The sequence below is a fragment of the Saccopteryx leptura genome, chromosome 4 (genome assembly GCF_036850995.1).
Source record: "Saccopteryx leptura isolate mSacLep1 chromosome 4, mSacLep1_pri_phased_curated, whole genome shotgun sequence".
Taxonomy (NCBI): domain Eukaryota; kingdom Metazoa; phylum Chordata; class Mammalia; order Chiroptera; family Emballonuridae; genus Saccopteryx; species Saccopteryx leptura.
Window position 1 is genome coordinate 215,668,494 of NC_089506.1, and position 21,248 is coordinate 215,689,741.

The window sequence follows — 21,248 nt, forward strand, 5'->3', positions numbered from 1 at the left end:
TGGGACCCTCTCTGTAGGAGGGCGGGACCTCTGAGGTATAGACCCTCCAGGCCCCTGGGATTTGGGACCCTCTCTGTAGGAGGGCGGGGCCTCTGAGCCACAGACCCTCTAGGCCCCTGGGATTTGGGACACAATGTGAGTACTTGGAAAGCAGGGTTTTAGCTACATAAATCCTCGGCTCGACATAAGAAAGCTGTTTGCGACAGTCAGTCTCTGGTCAACCAGGACCGGGGATGAGCGTCCCGTCTGTGGAGGAGTGCAAGCAGACACTGGACTGCACCATGTCGGAGATGGGTACGTGCAGGGCACCCTTGTCCAGATCAGCAGCAGTTGAACTAGGCAGGCGACCCCTGAGACCCTTTCCAACTCCAACAGGTCCGGGGTGAACTTGAAATTGTTTCTTTTTGCCACATGCTTGGCTGGGGTCACTTGTAATTATTGTTTTTAATTCCTTTACTTTGTCCTTCGTTCCCTGTTACGTTTTGGTTGCATCTGTGCCATGGTTTCCTGTGAAGCCAGCTGGTGTGTGCGTGTGTGTTTGTGTGTGCACGCACTCACCTGGAAGTGTCCTCCGGATCAGATCAAAAGTAGCACCCCTGACTGCCGTCGGTGGGATGCATTAATCCACCCTTATCATGATAGCCCTGCTGTGTGACCTTAGACAGGCATCTTGGCCTCTCTGTTCCTCTTTATTAAAAACCAGGCCTAATGTGACACCTTTGCCGTCTCCGCCACAGGATGCTGTGGGCACCTGTGAACTTGTGAGAGGGAAAGTTATCGGGACTTTGCAGAGGAAACCGGCGTGACAGACCCACCACCGCACTGCCACCGCCCTCCTTCCTTGATCGTCCCTGTGACTTTGCAAGCAGGTGAGAAGGGGCTCTTTTCAGCTCCATAGTGAGCCCGTTAGGGGGCTCACGTCATGTCGAGAATGGCTTAATTCGACAGACATCAGCTGAGCATGAGCTGTGTGCCAGCCGCTGACGTGGGCACCAGAACTCGGCCGGGCACAAGGGAACCGCTGGCCCTTGGGACGGCAGACACATGCAAGGCTGATCCCCCACACGCTCCGTGCCTTTCGCCCCCATGGCGTGTTGCAGGGTGCCGGCCAGTGTCCTCAGAGACTGCCCTCAGTTTAGGTCTGTCTGGCGCTTCCGCGGGACCTGTGAGTCTGGGGCAGGAACACCGGAGACGCAGTGTCCTGTCCTCTGGGGGCGGAGTCTCAGAAAGCGTGTGGCCTCGATCTGTCCTGTTCCTGGGCGATGTTAGCTTTGACCCCTCGGTTAAGGTGGTGTCTGCCAGGCTTCTGCGTATGAAGTTATGTACAGCTGTGTATATACAGTATATACAGTTATAATGTTAAGTGTTTAGACTCATTAATTAGTAAACACTCAACATGAGGTCCGTGGGGAGGTAGAGGCCGCCGTGGTGGAAGAGCTGTCCCCCCTACTCACGCTCTGTCACTGCAGACCCCTGCACCCCTGTTTTAGCCCCCAGGGTGACAGCTGGTTTATATGATATTTATTGTGATGCTTCAGTTGTGCACATTTGGGCCGGTGGGCCGCGATTCGAGCTGACTCCTGTGTCTTTCTGTCGCGTCCCCCGCGTTCTTGGACCGGTCTTTGCTTTCTGGCCCAGGAAGGAGTCCAGGCCTGTTGTACTTGCCCTGCTCCTGGAGTCAGCCGTTCCTCTAGGGGGCGCTGGCTTCTCCTAAAGCAGAATGGTATTTAGAAGCCGAGACCAGGGAGTGGGGACCGCAGGGTAATCGGAGACGCTGCCCCATCCTGGACTGGTAGAGGCTCTATTGAGGCAAGTAGCACAGTGGAAACAGGGTCAGTGGAGTAGGTGGCCGTCGTGCATCAGAGTTTATTTCCTGACTTTGAGGGTTGCGTGGTCCTGTAGGAGAATGTCCTTGTTTCCCTAACATAAGGAGAAGGGCTAAAACCCAGAGCTGCACACTCGGCGGTCCACCGTGGCCCGAAGCTTTGGGTCTGTGTTCTGTGGCGTGGAACGATGTTAAGGATACAGTGAGTTTAAAGTGTAAGTTTTTTTTTTTTACAGAGACAGAGAGTCAGAGAGAGGGATAGACAGGGACAGACAGGAACGGAGAGATAAGAAGCATCAATCATCAGTTTTTCGTTGCGACACCTTAATTGTTCATTGATTGCTTTCTCACATGTGCCTTGACCGCGAGCCTTCAGCAGACCGAGTAACACCTTGCTCAAGCCAGCGACCTTGGGTCCAAGCTGGTGAGCTTTGCTTAAACCAGATGAGCCCGTGCTCAAGCTGGTGACCTCAGGGTCTTGAACCTGGGTCCTCTGCATCCCAGTCCGATGCTCTATCCACTGTGCCACCGCCTGGTCAGGCTAAAGTGTAAGTTTTTGCGTGTAGACGGTGCCGCTAATTTGGTGAGTAAAATTCATATCTATCTCCCTAAATTCATAGCAACTTCTGAAAGAACAGATATCAATGTGTGAGTGGGGTTATTGTGGGGCCTTGTGATTTGGGGGTTTGAATTGTGTTTCTTCTTTGGGTGTCTGTACCTTCTAATCTTATTTCCCAATCCTGTCTTGTGAGATGTTGTTCTTTCAATAAGGGCAGTTCGCAATTCTACTGATAGAAACTGCAAAGCAGCAAGGGTCATCGCTGGGATTGGGGGTCGGGGGTCGGGGTGGGGGCAGGGACGGGGAGCAGTAACAGCGTTGCGTAACAGGCGAGCACACAGCCGCGGGGCCCTGTAAGGGACACTCGCTCAGCTCCAGTGTGCGGGGCCCTGTAAGGGACACTCGCTCAGCTCCAGTGTGCGGGGCCCTGTAAGGGACACTCGCTCAGCTCCAGTGTGCGGGGCCCTGTAAGGGACACTCACTCAGCTCCAGTGTGCGGGGCCCTGTAAGGGACACTCACTCAGCTCCAGTGTGCGGGGCCCTGTAAGGGACACTCACTCAGCTTCAGTGTGTGGGCCTGACAGGGAACAGTAACAGCGCTGTGTAACAGGCGAGCCCACAGCCGCGGGGCCCTGTAAGGGACACTCACTCAGCTCCAGTGTGCGGGGCCCTGTAAGGGACACTCGCTCAGCTCCAGTGTGCGGGGCCCTGTAAGGGACACTCGCTCAGCTCCAGTGTGCGGGGCCCTGTCAGGGACACTCACTCAGCTCCAGTGTGCGGGCTGACAGGGAACAGTAACAGCGCTGCGTAACAGGCGAGCACACAGCCGCGGGGCCCTGTAAGGGACACTCACTCAGCTCCAGTGTGCGGGGCCAGCCGTCTGGGCGTGGCTGATCTCGTGGGCCTGCTCACGCATCTGAGGCCAGCGGGCAGCCCTGCTGCCGTGTGAGCTCACTCACAGGATGGGCAGCCTCCTGTTGCCTGGTGCAGAAGGGGACTGCGGGGACTCGCCCGTCACCATCCTCCAACAGGCTAGCCCGGCGTGTCCTCAGGCAGTGGTCGTGCCAAAGCAGACCTCTGCATGCCCCACTTTGGCTCATGTCCTGCTGGCCAACGCTAGTCCGTGGTGTGTCCAGAGTGCAAGGGCGGGAAGACGCCCTGCCCAGAGCGGTGGGCGTGGGGGCACCACAAGGCTATGTGGACACAGGTGTGAAGAATTGAGGCTATCACTGTAGTCAGTGTGACACGCTCATCAGCATTGTCAGGGGCCGCCTAGCTTTTCATTGCCTGAGTTTACCACCCTTGACTTCACCAGCTCTGGACCGTTGGGTTAGCATTTCCAAACGATTTCAAGGAATGGTAAATCCTTCAGGGGTTTTGACATATACACACAGATGAAGGTTGGTTATTTGGTAAGTGTGGGGTTAAAGGAAGAAAAATAAATTTCTTATTGCAGGACATATCAGAACCTTTACATGCAAATGTGCATTATGAACTAACAAAAGTCTGAAGGATGCTCCCTCCAACTTAGCAGGCCATGGGATTCTTTCCAGGAAGCATATCTGGGGACTGGTGTTCTGTGGCTCTCACTCTGGGCTTTGTCCATCGGGGCTGTGTTTTGTGGTTATCAACAGATCTCCGGTGAATGTGAAAGGCTCATTGTTGGCAGAGACACAAATGGTGGCCAGGGCTGGGGGACGGTTGTGTCTGGAGTGAGTTCTGAAGGTTGTACTAGGGTGACAGGGATGAGGGGGACCCTGAGTTGGCGCTAACCTGGCTCACTCTCTCTCAGCAGGTGCCTTCGGATCTCCCAATGGGGCGGCTTGGCTCTGGGCTCATGCTCCCTGTGAGCTGCCTGATCCTGGTATGGGCTGCAGGTTCTGGTAAGTCACCATCTCTCCTGCCTTCCTGCCTTCCTGCCTTCCTGCCTTCCTGCCTTCCTGCCTTCCTGCCTTCCTGCCTTCCTGCCTTCCTGCCTTCCTGCCTTCCTGCCTTCCTGCCTTGCCGAGATTACATTTTAGTGGGAGGAGACAGCCTATGACAGATGGTTCTAATTGTAAGTAAATTCTAAAGATCGTTAGAAGGTGATAGAAACAGTCGATATAGAATAGTAGGGAGGACTGGGAAGGTTGGGTCGAGTGGAGGATTGCAATTTAAAATACGTGCTCAGGGAAGTCTTCACAGAGTGACAAACAGTCAGGCAGAGGCTTGAAGGAAGGGGGCGCCGGGCAGTGAGTGTCTGGGTAGGAGGATCTCAGAGGACCCAGGAGCCCGGAGCCTGCCTGGGCTGTTGTAGGGACCACAGGAGGCTGGGATGCCAGCAGACGGGGTGACCGAGTCAGAAAGGGCCTTAGGGGGTCAAAGCAGAGGAGCGACCTGACCTGTCACATTAAAAGGGACCCCTTGGTCTGTAAGTACAAGGTGAGGCTGGGAAGCCAGGAAGGAGGCTCCGCAGCAGCTGGGCAGCTTGGCCCAGCCGGGATGACAAGAGGGAGCTGGCTTTGGGTCCATTGAGAGGGAGATTTGAAGACAGACTGGAATTGGGGGGGAGAGAGAAGTGTCAGGGATGACTCTGAGGTTTCTGACCTGAGCGGCCAGGAGGGACATGGTTGTTATTTCTGAGATGGGGGCAGAGAATCAGAGGAGGAAAGTCTGAGGTATTTATTAGATCTCTACGAGTCTGTTCAGCATGGTGAATCCTTTACCCAGAGGACAAATGCAGACTGATGGCAGCTGCAATGGGGCCGGTGCTGGCCACTTGGGCGCAGTGTCGCCTGCCAGTCAGTGCCGGGCACTCAGAGCCGGGCGGTCGGTGCCGGGCGCACAGAGCCGGGCGGTCGGTGCCGGGCGCTCAGAGCCGGGCGGTCGGTGCCGGGCACTCAGAGCCGGGCGCTCAGAGCCGGGCGGTCGGTGCCGGGCGCTCAGAGCCGGGCGGTCGGTGCCGGGCGCTCAGAGCCGGGCGGTCGGTGCCGGGCGCACAGAGCCGGGCGCACAGAGCCGGGCAGTCGGTGCCGGGCGCTCAGAGCCGGGCAGTCGGTGCCGGGCGCTCAGAGCCGGGCAGTCGGTGCCGGGCGCACAGAGCCGGGCAGTCGGTGCCGGGCGCTCAGAGCCGGGCAGTCGGTGCCGGGCGCACAGAGCCGGGCAGTCGGTGCCGGGCGCTCAGAGCCGGGCAGTCGGTGCCGGGCGCACAGAGCCGGGCAGTCGGTGCCGGGCGCTCAGAGCCGGGCAGTCGGTACTGGGCGCTCAGAGCCGGGCAGTCGGTGCCGGGCAGTCGGTGCCGGGCGCTCAGAGCCGGGCAGTCGGTACCGGGCGCTCAGAGCCGGGCAGTCGGTGCCGGGCGCTCAGAGCCGGGCAGTCGGTGCCGGGCACTCAGAGCCGGGCAGTCGGTGCCGGGCGCTCAGAGCTGGGTGGTGGCTCTCAGACATGATGGGGCTGGTGCTGGCCACTGGGGCATGGCGCCGCCTGCCGGTCAGTGCTGGGCGGTCAGAGCTGGGCAGTCAGAGCTTAGCGATGGCTCTCAGATGACTTGGCAGACCGTTTAGACATCCTGCCGGTTTCAAGAGCAGCTCTGCCACTGCCCGGCTGGAAGAAGTGCCCAGCCCCTCACCCCGCCTTTGAGATTGGCCCAACCCGACAAGAAGCCAGAGGACAAGGGCACCTGGGTGACAAGACCTTGGGGGCCAGCCTCCTGAGCTCAGAGAGGGGTGAGAATCGAGGGGGGCGGGGAGTGGGCGCATGGAGAACAGCCACCCCTCCCCCCACACCCCGCTGCAGGACAGACGGCCCCTGGGCAGTAGTCGTCCTTAGACTGGCATGCATGTTGCTTTACCTTGACCAAAGGCCGGTCACTGAGCTGCATAGCATAAAGGTGCACTTGGGGAACCCGGTATTTCTTCAGCTTCAGGAGTCACCTCAGTGCCAGCTGGGAGGCCCCAGGAGCCCAGTTCCGGCCCAGTTCTGTGAAGACGGGCACATGATGTGCCCGTGACTGTGGTGTCCTTGTTTTGGGAGGGGCCCTCAGTTGTGTTCGGGCTGGTTTCCGACTTGTCCGGGCAGCGCCTGTCCCTCGCTGTTGGGCTCCAGCTGCTCAGGGTGCTCCCTTGTCCCCCAGGGAGTGTGAAGGTCCTGCATCAGCCCACCTGCTTCTCCGACTACATCAGGACCTCCACCTGTGAGTGGAGGCTGGATGGCCCCACCAACTGCAGCGCCGAGCTCCGCCTGACTTACCAGCTGAAATTTTGGAATTCGAAGTAAGCAGGGAAGGCTGGGAGCTGGCCCTGGGGTTCGCTGGTCCCGGGGTGCCCTGGAGTGCCCGGTGCTAAATGTGGTTTGCTGCAGCTTCTGGGCAGGGGGTGGGAGCGGGGCGCCCTAGGGCGGGGTGTGCGTGAGATGCAGGGAGTGCGCTGTGGTCCTCTGAGCACTGTCACCGAGGCGTGTGGCGTGTGGATGTGGGTGGAATACTGGACCACACTAGCGGTTCTCAAACATTCAGTCTCGGGACTCTTGCATGTTTGAAAATTAGTGAGGACCCCAAACGCTTTTGCTTAGGTAGCTTATAGCTATTGATATTTACACTATTAGGAATTAAAACAGAAAATTTAAATCTCAACACACAAGCCATCAGAGCAAAGACATCATAACATGCCATGTAGCTTCTAGAAAACTCTGCTATATGCTTGTGAGAGAAAGAGAGTAAAGTGGAAGATGGCATCTTAGTGTGATAATGAAAACAGGTTGAGCTGGGGGGTGCCCAGTCCACGCTTGGAGACCCGCTAGACCACTGTCTGGGGTGCAGTGTTAGTGGTGTAGTTCACCATGGAATGTGGCTAATCCGTGTACACGGGGTACCGTTACAGGTGTGCCCGGGACATGGTCAGGTACACAGGGCACGCAGGGTCAGGCACACTGAGGTACAGGACAGACACACCAGGACGTAGGCACACCACAGAGGTGGCATCCCATGATGCACTGGGGTGGACAGGCTGTGCTTCTGTGGGCAATACGTGGGCCTAGCCCGGAGATGGGAAACTATGGCCCCTGGGCCACAGCGGGCCCACCACCTGCCTGCCTAGGGACAATTTTGTTGGTCACAGCCAGGCGCATTCACTTACATATTGTCTGTGGCTGCTTTTATGCCAGGTCAGCAGAGTTGTGTGGTTGGGACAGAGATGGTGTGGCTCTCAAATCCCAAAATATTTACTGTCCGGCCCTTTACAGAAAACGTTTGCTGCCCCCAGGCCTGGCCTCTGAGACGTGGGGTTGGCAGTTTCGGGAGGCACGTCAGGATCGTGCTGTGGTGCCCAGGGCGTGTGCCCCAGCCCTCTGTGCGCTGGGTCAAGCTGTGCCCCCAGGGGTGTTATAGAGCACACACGTGTATCGTTACAGATTCCTTATGCCACGGGTTCTCCCCTTTCCCTGGCTTTTCGGGATAAGCTGAGTCCTTGGACCACGGCCATGGCCACAAGTGTATGAGTCCCTGTGGCTAACAGGGACAGCAGCCCTGGTCCACTGTCCCCCACCACACACCCTGGCCTCTCTGCTTCCACGTCCCTTGACCTGGTCCTTGAGGCAGGGTGGCCAGGGAACTGGAAGAGCATGTGGTTCCTTGCGGCGTGTACGGGGACACCCATGCGTGCAGACCTGCCTAATGCAGCGCCGTGTCTACAGAAACCTCACGTGTGTCCCTGAGAACAGAGAAAGCACGGTGTGCCTGTGTGATATGCTGATGGATGTCGGCATGGTCATTGGGGACACCTATCAGCTGGACCTGTGGGCTGGGACGCAGCTGCTGTGGAACGGCTCCTTCAAGCCCAGCGACCATGGTGAGTGGGGTGGGGCGGGGCCCTGGGGTGGGTGGGGCTCTGAGTGGGCGGGGCTCTGAGTGGGCGGGGCTGGACTCTGGGGGAGCAGGACCCAGGCAGCCTCTTACTTTTTCTTAAACTGGGTGAAGTTCTTGCCCTAATCTGGGCCCTTAGTCTTCCCATCTTTGAAATGGGGTGGGGCTCAGCAGTACATCAGGCCCCTGTGAGCTCAGGTATTTGTACCCTCAGAATTTCCGTGCCCTACTGGGGCATTGGGAGCGGGCCTGTCTGACAGAAGGCAGGCCTGCTGCAAACCTGAGACAGAACCTGGTGTTGTCCCTCCGCTCTCTGCCGACTGCGCAGCTGCTGCGGCTTCAGACAGTCTGGTGGTGGAAGGCTGACCTTGTCCTGCTAGCGAGTCCTGCAGGCGTTCCCTGGGAGCTTGCTGGGATGTAGGGACAGGACTTTAAAACACCATTTATTGCTGTGTGTCCTTGGGCAAGTCACATTACCTCTCTGAGCCTGTTTCCAGAAGAGTGTTACTATCCCTATTTTGAATTGAATAATCTGTAGTACAGAGAAGGCAAGTAACCTGCCTAAGGCCACACAGCTGCTGGGCAGCAGAGGCAGTCTCTGCAATGTTGCAGAGCTCACAGGCCCCCCTCTCGCCCCCACCCCATGGGCATTTCCTAAAGGGCCTGCTCATCCCGCTGGTGGTCAGGGGTTATTTAAATTGACCCAAGAAGCCCTGGCCGGTTGGCTCAGTGGTAGAGCGTCGGCCTGGCGTGCAGAAGTCCTGGGTTCGATTTCCGGCCAGGGCACACAGGAGAAGCGCCCATCTGCTTCTCCACCCCTCCCCCTCTCCTTCCTCTCTGTCTCTCTCTTCCCCTCCTGCAGCCGAGGCTCCACTGGAGCAAAGATGGCCCGGGCGCTGGGGATGGCTCCTTGGCCTCTGCCCCAGGTGCTAGAGTGGCTCTGGTCGCAGCAAAGCGACGCCCCGGAGGGGCAGAGCATCACCCCCTGGTGGGCAGAGCGTCACCCCTTGGTGGGCGTGCCGGGTGGATCCCGGTCGGGCGCATGTGGGAGTCTGTCTGACTGTCTCTCCCCGTTTCCAGCTTCAGAAAAAAAAAAAAAAAAAAAAAAAAAGTTGGTCGGGGCGCTGAGAATGGCTCTGTGGCCTCTGCCTCAGGCACTAGAATGGCTCTGGTTGCCTCAGAGCAATGCCCCAGATGGGCAGAGCATCGCCCCCTGGTGGGCGTGCCGGGTGGATCCCGGTTGGGCGCATGCGGGAGTCTGTCTGACTGCCTCCCCATTTCCAGCTTCGGAAAAATACGGGGAAAAAATAAATAAATAAATAAATAAATTGACCCATGAATTAAAAGAATTCTTACCTATGTGTGTTGATTTTAATGCATATTGTATACTTGTGACCTTGTTCACTGGTGTGATTCCTTAAAAACAGACTTGTTTTTAAACACATAGATCAAAATCAGGATTGAATCACGCTTTCAGCCACATCTGTGCGCTGTATTATTTATTAAGTATTTTTCTTGATTTTGGTTCGCTGGAGAAAGATAGCCACTTTGGCACCAAGTAGCAGTGTAGCCACATTAGGATGAGTGTTACGGTTGTCATTCTGTTATGACTCTGATTATGCTGCGTGGCACCTTACAACTGTGTATGGAGGTGGGGTCTGCGGTCCGCCCGGCCCTCACCAGGCACCGCTTCTCCGCTTCTCCGCAGTGAAACCGCCCGCCCCCAGAAACCTCACGGCTGTTGCCACCATCTCCCGCACGTGGCAGCTGACCTGGAGCAACCCATACCCTTCTGATAATATCCTGTACTCCCAGCTCTCCTACCTGGTCAACATGTCAAATGACGGTGACCCCACAGAGGTGAGTGGGCGCTGCAGGGGTTCTGCACCTCTTAGGACTCGGTGGTGTAGACCCAGGCCCTGGGGTGGAAGACAGAGGGGTAGTCCAGGCGGACAGCAACCCCGGGGACCTAGAGTCCTGGCTTCTGCCCTGGCTCTGGGCAGGGCCAGTCCCTCTACCCCTCACAGATGCCCAGTGTGCAGTGAAGAGACATTGTTTCCCGGCCTGTTCCTCATCTGTAAAGAAAGGCTCTGGGCCACGTTTCTGTTTCTCAGGGGCTGGGAGGGAACACAATTCAGTGACCACGTCCCACAGTGAGACAGTCACTCTGTCATCTCTCCCAACAGACGTGTCAAGGAAGGCGTCTCAGTTTACTAGAGTCCTGTTGTAACAGGAGGCCGCGGGCTCAGAAGCTGCCCTCGGGAAGCAGGGTCAGCCATAATTCAACGCCCTCTCTGGGTTCCCACCGTGCTTGCTTTTATTTGACACCCGTGGCGTCTGACACTTGCTTTCCAGCCACAGCAGAGAGAGTGGGTTCCTTTTCCAGTGAGTGTATGGACACTTGTCACAGGCAGAGCTATCTGCCCAGTCAGTAACAACAGCTGCAGACGGTGAGGGCGTGGCCCGTCTATTTCAGCTGCAGGTAGAGGTGAGGTGACCTCCTGCCAGGACGTGTCCTCCTTTAGACACTCCCACCGGAGTTACGGCTGCACACCACGGGCCCGCGCCCCACGGAGCTGGGTTCCAATACCTGCCCTGCTCTTGCCCACTGTGTGATCTTGAGCATGTCACTCGACCTCCGTGTGCCTCAGTTTCCTCATCTGTAATATGGGGTAACGAGCCCCACCCCATGGGCTACTGAGAGCATGGGGTGGGTAGCACGGACAGGCTCCCTTGCCCCGCACAAAGAGTGTTGACACACCCTCCTCCTTTCTCCCTGGCAACTGTGGGCCTATAGAGCTCCATCCGCCCCACCTCCCACAGCTCCCTCCCAGCCTCAGCTCCGCCCCCATCCGCTCCACCCTGCCGCAGCTCCCTCCCAGCCTCAGCTCCGCCCCCATCCGCTCCACCCTCCCGCCGCTCCCTCCCAGCCTCAGCTCCGCCCCCATCCTCTCCACCCTCTCACAGCTCCCTCCCAGCCTCAGCTCCGCCCCCATCCGCTCCACCCTCTCACAGCTCCCTCCCAGCCTCAGCTCCGCCCCCATCCGCCCCACCTCCCACAGCTCCCTCCCAGCCTCAGCTCCGCCCCCATCCGCTCCACCCTCCCGCAGCTCCCTCCCAGCCTCAGCTCCGCCCCCATCCGCTCCACCCTCTCGCAGCTCCCTCCCAGCCTCAGCTCCGCCCCCATCCGCTCCACCCTCCCGCAGCTCCCTCCCAGCCTCAGCTCCGCCCCCATCTGCTCCGCCCTCCCGCAGCTCCCGCCCAGCCTCAGCTCGGCCCCCATCTGCTCCGCCCTCCCGCAGCTCCCGCCCAGCCTCAGCTCCGCCCCCATCTGCTCCGCCCTCCCGCAGCTCCCGCCCAGCCTCAGCTCCGCCCCCATCCGCTCCACCCTCCCGCCGCTCCCGCCCAGCCTCAGCTCCCCGCATAGTTCCTGCACCTCCACCCGGTTTCTGGCTGTGCAGCCTACTCTGGCGCCCTTTACACCAGACCGCTGGCTCCCCAGCACGGGTCCAGCAGCCGGGAAGGGGCTGCAGGGCCCTGAGGACCAGGGAGAGCTGCAGAAAAAAGGACCCCGTAGAAAGGGGAGCCCCACGCAGAGGGTTTGGGCCACTTACTTGCCAGCAGAATCGATCTTGAACACAGATTTTATTTCACTTTTTATTTTTTTTAATTCTTTAAAAGAAAATAAAAGTAGTATTTACTTGAAGTAAAAAAATCACATGGTAGAGAAGGACTTAGAATGGGAACTTGTTTCTCTCTGATGGCGACTGTACCCTCCAGTCTGTCTGCTCAGGGGCTGAGCGCGGCTCTGTCCCTTGCCAGGGCAGGGAGGCCGGCCCAGGGTCCAGGGGTGCCTTGTCCTTCCAGAGTTCATGTCTGTGCAACAGATGTGCATGTTCATTTGCCACCGCGTTAGTCTTCCCTTGCTACATCATAATGTCACCACAGACGTAGTGGCCTTAAACAGCACGCATGCATTGCCCCCCAGTTTCTGGGGGTCCGGAGTCTGGCACGGCTCACGGGTCCCTGAGCAATCCAGGAGTTGGCCAGGGCTGTGGTCTCACTGTGGACTCGACTGGAGAAGGATCACTTACAGCTCCTGGGATGTGGGCAGCGTTGTTTCTTGTGGACTGTGGGACTGAGGGCCCCAGGTTCTTGGCAGGAGGCCACCCTCTGTCCCTTCCCTTGTGGCTTTCTCAAAGCCAGCACGGGAGAGAGAAAGAGAGAGAATATCCTAGCGAGTTGGGATTACATCTTACATAATGCAGTCACACACGTATCCATCACCTTTGCACGTTCTGTCGGTTAGAAACAATTCTCGAGCCCTGCTCATGCTCAAGAAGAAGGGACCACACAGGGCTTGATCCAAGGTGGGGATCACGGGGCCCTCTCAGAGTCTGTCTGCCACCAAGAGAGCCATGAAGGAGAGAGAGGGGCTCAGTGACTGTGCTTCAGAAAGAGCACTGTCATGCTCCCAGTGGGCCAGGCCCTGTCTAAGTGCTTACCTGGATTAACCCATTTGATCCTCACAACAGCCCTGGGAAGTAAGCCCCCTCATTATCGCCATTTTGCAGAAGAGTACATTGAGGCCCGAGTGGTTATGTCACTTACCTAAGGTCACACAGTCGGAGAGTGAAGTAGGGACCCTTACCCTCTATGTACAGATGAGGAAACGAAACCTCTTCCGTGCACAGTCAAGTTGTATGGCTACTCAGTGGGGGGTTAGGACAGTGGGGTGAGGACGATTTCCTGACCCAGCTCACTAGACGCTGGTCCATGTTCTGGAGGTGGCACACAAAGGACTGATCTGGAGGAGTAACCAAATACCCAGGCTGGTAGCTCTTACTCCCTGTGGGGCCAGCTAAGGACAGCAGCCAGAGTGGGAGCTGGCACGCCCCTCCCCCCAGCTGGTGCAGTAATGTCTTCCTCTCCTCTCCAGTTCAGCGTCCACAATGTGACCTACAAGGAACCCATCCTCTACATCCCAGACAGCACCCTAAAGCCTGGGGCTAACTACAGCGCACGGGTGAAGGCTTGGGTTCCGAGCTACAACAGCAGCTGGAGTGAGTGGAGCCCCAGTGTCAAGTGGTTTAACTGTGAGTATCTATCATGAGTCCTGGGCAGTCAGCATCTCCCCTCCCCACGTTGACTCTGTGGCCAGACATTCCCCTGGCAGAGCTCTGGGTTCCCATATCACAGGATACCTCTGACCGCAGGTAACTGAGAACAGACTGACACGGTGTACTGGCCGGTAGGTAGGCCAGGCTGCAGTGACACAGCCCACATGGTCCGGCCTTAACACTGTCCACATGGCTTTCTTGCTCGTGTAACAGTCTGACATGCACTTTTCTGGCCTGTGGGTGGTTTTCCTCCTGCTGGCTCTGTCATTCTCTAGGACAAAGATGATTAACCATCTTGTATCATGGACCCCTTTGGCAGTCTGGTGAAGCCTGCGGGGCCTATTCATAATATATATTTATATATAATAATATATATATAGCGTAATAATATATATATTTATTTTTTTTTTGAGAGAGGAATGGAGAGAGATACAGGAAGGGAAAGAGACGGGGAGGGAGACAGAGAGACAGAAGCATCAACTTATTGTTCTACTTAGTTGTGCATTGATTGCTTCTCATTCATGCCTTGACCTGGGATTGGACTGGCGACTTCGGGCTCAAGCTGATTCAGCGAACTTGGGCTCAAGCTGATGAACGTGCGCTCAAGCTGATGACCCCGGTCTCAAGCCAGTAACCCTGATGCATTCAAGCTGGTGAAACTGAGCTCAAGCCAGCGACCTCGGGTTTCCAACTGGCAACCTCAGTGTTCTGGGTTGATGTTCTGTTCGTTCTGCTATCACCGGGTCAGGCCAGAATAATATTTCTAAATGTCTAAAATAAAATACATAGGATTACAAGGGGGACTAATTTTGTTGAAATGCAATTATAAAAATATTTTAAAATGTATTTGTTATCTAGGAATATATGCCTCTGTCTTAACACATTAAAAACAAGATGTAGCTGCAGTTCTCATAAACAGTATAATTTCAAAGTAGATGAACATAAACGATAATTTGTCATCCAGCAGCTGAAATGTGATGTGAGAATAACTGTGATTTCTGTTGGGAGTCCAGTGACTGATACTGTTCTTCCTGTGGTTTGCTCTCTCCATTCTAATGGGAGGAAATGCTAGGTGTCAGAAGTTAGTGAAAATAAAGATGCTGTTTCCCATCCAAGTTCCCAGACCCCTGAATTCTGTCTACAACCTTTTTGGATGTCTGTCGATCCCATGTTAAGAATCTGTACAGGCCCTGCCATTGCCCGCATCCAGCAAAAACAGAAGAGGAAATGAGAGCAGGGTGACCACACCTGCTTCTTAAAAGCCTTAGCCTAGAAGTGACATACATCACTTCCTTTCAAGTTCTATTGGCGAAACTGGTCACATGGCCACACAGGTGTAAGGAATTCTGGGAAATGTAGTCCCTCATTTGGTAGTTGCATTCCTAAAACAACTCTTTGAGACTTTATCACACATGGCTTTTGCAATAGAAATATTTAATTATGTCGTGTAAAGTGTAGTCTTACAAGTGGACCTTCCCAGGTTTACACAGCAGCTCAGTGATGTCACCCTGGGTCCCTGTCTTCCTTTCTTCTGCCATCCTTAGCATGGTAGTGTTTTAGAGATGTGTCACCACATGGCCCCAAGCTGGCTACTGCACACACCCTCAGGCCCCAAGAACCAAAGGGAACACACCTCGCACATCTTTCTCTTATCAGGAAGCAAAGTATCTTTCCGGAGCCTCCCTAGCACACTTTCCCTTGCATCTCATTGGCCAGGACTGTCCCATGGCCTCTCCCAGCAGCACGGAGGCTGGGAACTCACCTGTCTGGAAGGGGACTAGGACAATCGGGATTGGCCCAAACCTTCGGGTGGGCACATTGCTACCAGGGGAGAAGAGGGGGAGATAGGTGGGGAGGCTGCCTCAGGCATCCTCTGCACAGTGGGGGAGTGGGGGGTGTTGTGTGCATCCACTGAAAGAGGCTTCTTCAGAGCGCAGGGCACAGTGGTGCCTGGAGGGTGCTCCAGCCCCGCCCACCACGGCCCTCTCAGCATCGCTCACCTTGCTCCATGGATGTCTCTTCGCTCACCTGCCTCCCACGCTGGGCTGGGAGCTCTGTGGGTAGTGTCTACCCTGTCTGTGTCTCCCGTGCCCAGAACAGGGCCAGGCACAGTGTAAGTCAGGGGCCCCCAAACTTTTTACACAGGGGCCAGTTCACTGTCCCTCAGACCATTGGAGGGCTGGACTATAAAAAAAAACTATGAACAAATCCCTATGCACACTGCACATATCTTATTTTAAAGTAAAAGAACTAAATGGGAACAAATATACCATTTAAAATAAAGAACAAGTAAATTTAAATCAACAAAGTGACCAGTATTTCAATGGGAACTATGCTCCTCTCACTGACCACCAATGAAAGAGGTGCCCCTTCTGGAAGTGCGGTGGGGGCCAGATAAATGGCCTCAGGGGGCCGCATGTGGCCCGCGGGCCGTAGTTTGGGGACCCCTGGTGTAAGTCCTCGGAAAACTGTTGTGGGATTGATCTGATCCTACCATTGACCTGGGGAAGGGAAGGGAAAGGAAGAGAAATAGCTTGTGTGGAACAGATACAATGTGCTGGATGCTCGCTTGTTAGTTCCACAGATATTGAATATTTATTGAGCTCCTACTATGTGCCTGGTCCCGTGTTAGACCCTGGGGAGTCCGCAGTGAACACAGCAGATAGAAAAGCCCCTGCTCTTGAGGAACTGGCATCTGGAGGGGGAGACAGAAAATAAACGCGTAAATCAGATCCAGATCCAGATGGCAGGAAGTCTGGGAAGAAAATAAAGCGGGGTGAGGGGTGGAGTGGTGGAGGGGCCGCAGTAGAGAGGGGAGAGGGGAAAGTGGAGCAGGTGACAGTGACAGGGAAGGAGGAGGAGCCATCTGTGCGGAGCCGACAGCGGCACCCGCTCCTGGGCGCACAGGCACCGTTCTGCACGCAGTAGATACTAAGTCGTGTATCCCCACGGCAACCCTCTGAGAACAGTACTGTCAGTGACCCCACTGCACCGCTGCGGGAACCGAGGCACAGAGAGGGTGAGGGATGTCCTGGGTCACCAGTGAGGATGCGACAGAGTCAGGCTCTGAACTCGGGTAGTCCAGGTCCAAGGTCACTGTGGTTGACCTCTGTGCTTCAGGAAAGAGAGCAGCAAGTTCAAGATCCTAAGGTGGCACTGAGCCGTGGAGGAGCAGGGGACAGTGAGGAGGTCCATGTGGCGAGGGCTCTAGGCAGGGGAGGGGAGGACGGGGAGAGCTGGGAGGGCGGTGGTGGCCACATCACGCAGAGTCTGAGAAACCACCTTCCCGAGGCACGGGTCCTCAGCTCTGGGAAATGGGGACCAGGCACAGTGCGCTCACGGCTGCCCTCCCCTCCCCCTTCCAGACTACAAGTGGCCCTGGGAGAAGCACCTCCCACTCGCCGTCAGCATCTCCTGCCTTGTCATCTTGGTCATCTGCCTGTCCTGCTATTTCAGCATCCTCAAGTGAGTCCTGGGCCAGCCCCTGTGGGGTGCGGAGTGGGCAGGAACCCTCTCCTCACTCGTCAGCATGCCGTCCTTTGTCCACAACAAATGTTTACTGAGCGGCTACTACGTGCCAGGCACTGAAGCAACAGCTGAAACAAAACTGACAAGGACCCTGCGCTCCTTCTGGGAAACAGAGGTCAGGTCACAGACAACCACAGCCGTTTTCCACAGTGACCCATGCGCTAAAGGAGATAAACCAGGCGAAGGGCAGAAATGTTCCAGGGTGCTGTTTCAGGTGGGGAGGCCAGGGCAGGCTCCTCGGAGGAGGTGGTATTCGAGCTGAGACCTGAGTGTGGGGAGGAGCGGGCCAAGGTAGAGCTGGGGAACGGAACTTCCTTTGGCAGAGGGAGATGGGTCAGGCCCAGGGTACGGTCCAGACAGCTGGGGGCATGTGACAATAGCCCAAGGAATTCTAGACGACTGGTCTGACAGAGTCAGGAGACCTGGGTTCAGATCCTGCCCTTGGTGCTTGGTAGCTGTGTGACTGTCAGCCTTGGGTTCCTCCTCTCCAGGCTGAGACATAGTGAAAACACATCTCCTCAGTCCTGAGCTCCTAAGGGAGTCTTGGGTCGCAGTGGGTTGGAGGTAGGAGGAGCCTGGTTTCCAGTGACTTCAAGTCTTAGCAAACACGTCTCAGAGCCTCAGTCCTCCCATCTCTGAAATGGGACTAGCAAGCTCTACCTCACCGTGTCTATCAGTGATGGCTGAGGATCAACATGAGGGAGTGTTCCCTGCCCTTCGCTGGGCACACGTTAAGTGTGCAGGGATTGTAGGTTCTCTTCTCCACATCTTGTCACTGACACCTCTTAGGCACCCGGGACCGGTCTTTCCCCTTCTCTGAGCCTCAGTTTCCCTATCGCCTGTTCTTCCCAGCCCTACTTGATGTGTCCCAGAACACCAGCCTCCTTGCTGTTCTTTGAGCACACCGAGCAAGTTCCCTCCGAGCCTCTGCACTCACTGTGCTCCCTCCCTGGAGAGCCCTCTCCCACCTTCAGTTATCACTCAGGTCACCTCCTCAGGGAGGCCTTCCTAGATCACACTCTCCATTCCTCTCTACTCCCTTATCATCTTTATTTTTATTGATGGCACTGAATGCTGTATCCAGTGATGTCAGGTATTCATTTCTGTATCTGCTTGTCTGTCTCCCTCTTCTAGAAGGTCAGTTCTGTGAGGGCAGGGCTTTGGTCTGTCTTGTTCACTGCACAGTGAGTGGTCAGTAGGTGCTCAGTAAAGACATGTTGACTGACTGAGGAGTCAGCGGAGGCTGAGCCAGGGGTAATCTGAGGACATTCCCTCTCAGAGCTGGCACTCCGTGGCTCCAGCCGACCCAGGGAGAGAGAAGGAACTGTTTCTCTCTGGGTTTCCTCAGCTTCTTGGGCCATCCCCGGCCTCTCCCTGCTCCTTGCTCTCAGCTGCTCCAATGAGGGGGCTGTCGATGGGAACAATCAGAATTCTCTGCAGTTTGAGTCTCTTCTACTTCTCTGGGTTCGTCCCCACCGAGGACAGAGGTGGCGAGTCAGGAACTAGCACGACCTGGCTCTCTGCCTGCCAGGTGTACTTCACCTCTCTGAGCCTCGGTCTGCTCGTCTGCGAATGGGGTTAGGGTGAGACTTCCCAAACCATCAACATGGTCTCTGATCCCGAGTAAGTACTGGCGACTACGATGGATTTTATGGGAGGAGAGACCAGCACCTTTTCTTTTTCAGGATTAAGAAGGCATGGTGGGACCAGATTCCCAACCCAGCTCACAGCCCACTCATGGCCATTGTCCAGGAGCCTCAGGTAAGAGAGGGCTGGTTCCGATGCTCTGGGCTACACTTATCAGGAAATAGGATTCGCGAGGTCTGGGATGTTAAAGCCATTCACTGGCTGTGGAACTGCGCCTGAGCAGTCAGGGAGGTCTCAGGGGGCTGATTCAGCAGCTCAAGGTGGTCATGAGGAGCCCCGCGGCTTCCCCGCCCTCCCCAAGGCTTTCAGAGCCACTTTTTCAGCTTTGGGTGGGTTCTTCTCAGGTTGCTGACTTGCTTTGTTCCTCCTCTGGAAGGAGATGACCCTGAGGTCCGCTGCATGTCACATGTGGGGAGGCACCTGTACCAGGCAGGAGGCCAAGAGGATAGGAAGAGGGGACTTGTGCCCGTATGTCTTCCTCTTCTGAGCAGGAAACTGCCGCCAAAGCACCACCCAGTCTCTCATTTCTCATTGGCCTAAATTGTGTCACATGCTCTTCCCTGAACCAATCACCTGTAAGGAGTGGGAATACCATGAGACTAACCAGGTGGCCACTCCTGAGCTAGGGGTAGGGCCAATTTCCCCACTGCCACCACCTGGTTGGCCTGAGCTGGATCCCTTCTCTAGGAAAGAGGGAGTGTGGGATGCCGGTAGTGTCTAGACACTAGAACAGGGGTCTCAAACTCAACTCAGCATGTGGGCCGCAGAGCAAGATCACAGCCGTTCGGCGGGCCGCACTAGGTCTACAAAAGGCAACTGTTACGCAACACTTTTCTCACTGCAGTTGAAAACAAAAAAAAAATCAGTACAACAAGCACAATCGTACATGCAGTTTACTCAGTGTCACAAAACGACCAGAAACTGTAGTTTGCATCACAACTGCTGTTAACTAAGCTAATATCTAGCTAGGATGCTAGAGAAATGAAAAATACAAGTAGGCCCCTAGGCTTACTTAATTTTATCCATAATATTTTGAACTTCATGGATTAGTCTGCGGGCTGCACAAAATTGTTCGGCGGGCCGCAAGTTTGAGACCCCTGCTCTAGAATCTCTGAGTGTTCTCAGTTCTCCAGGGACCCTGTGGCAGGCTCTGGAGTCTGAAGTCTGCTGGTGCTGGCTTCGAACCCTGGCTCTGCCACATACTTGCAGAGTGGACTTGCGCAACTTCTCTGAACCTCAGTTTTCTCATGTGGGTTACAGTGGTACTTAAATAACAGGGCTGGCATTGGAATTCACCGAGACAATATATGTAAAGTGTATATGACAGGGTCCTGCACATAGTCAGTGTTGTTTATGTATCAGTCAGCTTTTGCTATGTAACAAATTTCTGGAAACCGAGTTGAAACAACGCCCTTTTCTGTAGCTCTTGCTTCTGCAGGTCGGCTCAGCTGTGAGGTGGGTGGGGGGATCTGGGCGGGGCTGGGCAGGTCTCTTCTGGGCCAGCTCGTCCCCAGTGGCTTCACCCACAGGTCTCACCTGGGGCAATGGCGGTGACTAAGCCATGTGTTTCTCATCCTCCGGCAGGCTGGTCCAGCTGCGCAGTGTCACCTGTGCCACATTCAATTGGCCATAGCAAGTCACATGACCAGGCCAGATTCAGGGTGGGCGGAGCTACAGATGACCGGCCTTGTTTGCCACCAGCCACAGCAACTTAATATTCGGGTGGTCTCACTAATTCCCAGGAAACTGGGGCTCAGGTTGCTGAGTGGCTGGACTCGAGCTCAGCCCCGTGTGATGTCGAGGCTGACAGCCTTCCCAGGGCGTGGAGACGTGCGGTGCTTCCTACTGAGCGCGCTGTGCCCCAGGCCAGCCACAGTGGCCTTCGCACTGTTTCAGTGGCTGTCTGTGTATTTCAGGTGCCACCCTGGCAGGAGAGGCCTGGAGGCCAGGAACCAGCCAAGAGCCCGTACGTATATGAACTTCGGCCATGGCCTGTGTGGATTTGGAAGGGGATGGAACCGGGGCAGTGGGCCCCATGCTGAGAGTAGGGTCACTTGGCCCCTCTATGTCTGCTTTCTCTTCCTCCGCATTCCACACATATCTGGTGACGCTGGGTTTCAGGGAGTGGCAGGAGGAGGCGTGGCCGAGCCCCTGAGTTTCCCTAAGTGGGTGTGGCCTGTGCCTAACCCTGTGGGACTGCACAGTCTGGCTTGAGGGAGGCTGGTAGAGATGACTACCGGGAAGCTGCTACAGTTGTTAAAACACTGACTGACATAATTGCATACTGGTTGGCAAATACCGCCATCCCGAACCCTTGAGGACATCACCGTCACCTTGGCCTCCTTCGCTCCTCCCTCTGGGCCTCCTGGGCCTGCCCACAATCCAGCAACTAAAGGGTTTACACCTGGCACAGCAGGGGACTCAGGACGATGTCCTAGGACCTCAGAGCCATTCTAGTTGGTCAATTCTTATGCGGTATGTTGGTAAGTATTTTAAATACCATCATCCCTGACAAAGACTTTTCCTTATTTTATAGACTGAGTTTGTATTAAGTGCTAGGTTGTGTGCTGGTCCCCAGACACCCCAGAGGAAGGCACAGGCCCTGCCTACAAGGAGCCCCCAGGGTAGTATGGGGTAGATGGGGAGATTATTGATCATGAAGTCAGGAGGCATGTCTGCAGTAGGCAGACACCATCGGTCCAGGGCGACTTCAGGCTGGGTTTTGAAGGATGA

At 55.8% G+C, this 21,248-nt stretch overlaps 1 protein-coding gene across 12 annotated transcripts in view; it reads left to right on the plus strand.

The window, feature by feature from the left end:
• Nucleotides 1–21,248, plus strand: part of LOC136403840 (interleukin-4 receptor subunit alpha-like) — a 59,242-nt gene that overhangs the window by 35,032 nt on the left and 2,962 nt on the right. For 7 of the 12 annotated variants that reach the window (XM_066383104.1, XM_066383106.1, XM_066383101.1 and 4 more), the window contains 8 exons: nt 4,180–4,267; nt 6,496–6,634; nt 8,052–8,206; nt 9,929–10,080; nt 13,160–13,316; nt 16,706–16,805; nt 18,554–18,629; nt 20,432–20,481. In XM_066383104.1, coding sequence (XP_066239201.1) covers nt 4,198–4,267; nt 6,496–6,634; nt 8,052–8,206; nt 9,929–10,080; nt 13,160–13,316; nt 16,706–16,805; nt 18,554–18,629; nt 20,432–20,481 — 899 coding nt within the window. In that variant the 5' untranslated portion in view covers nt 4,180–4,197. Of the gene's footprint in view, nt 1–4,176; nt 4,268–6,495; nt 6,635–8,051; nt 8,207–9,928; nt 10,081–13,159; nt 13,317–16,705; nt 16,806–18,553; nt 18,630–20,431; nt 20,482–21,248 lie in introns of all 12 variants that reach the window. The other 5 variants (XM_066383100.1, XM_066383107.1, XM_066383108.1 and 2 more) reach the window with 1 other exon arrangement.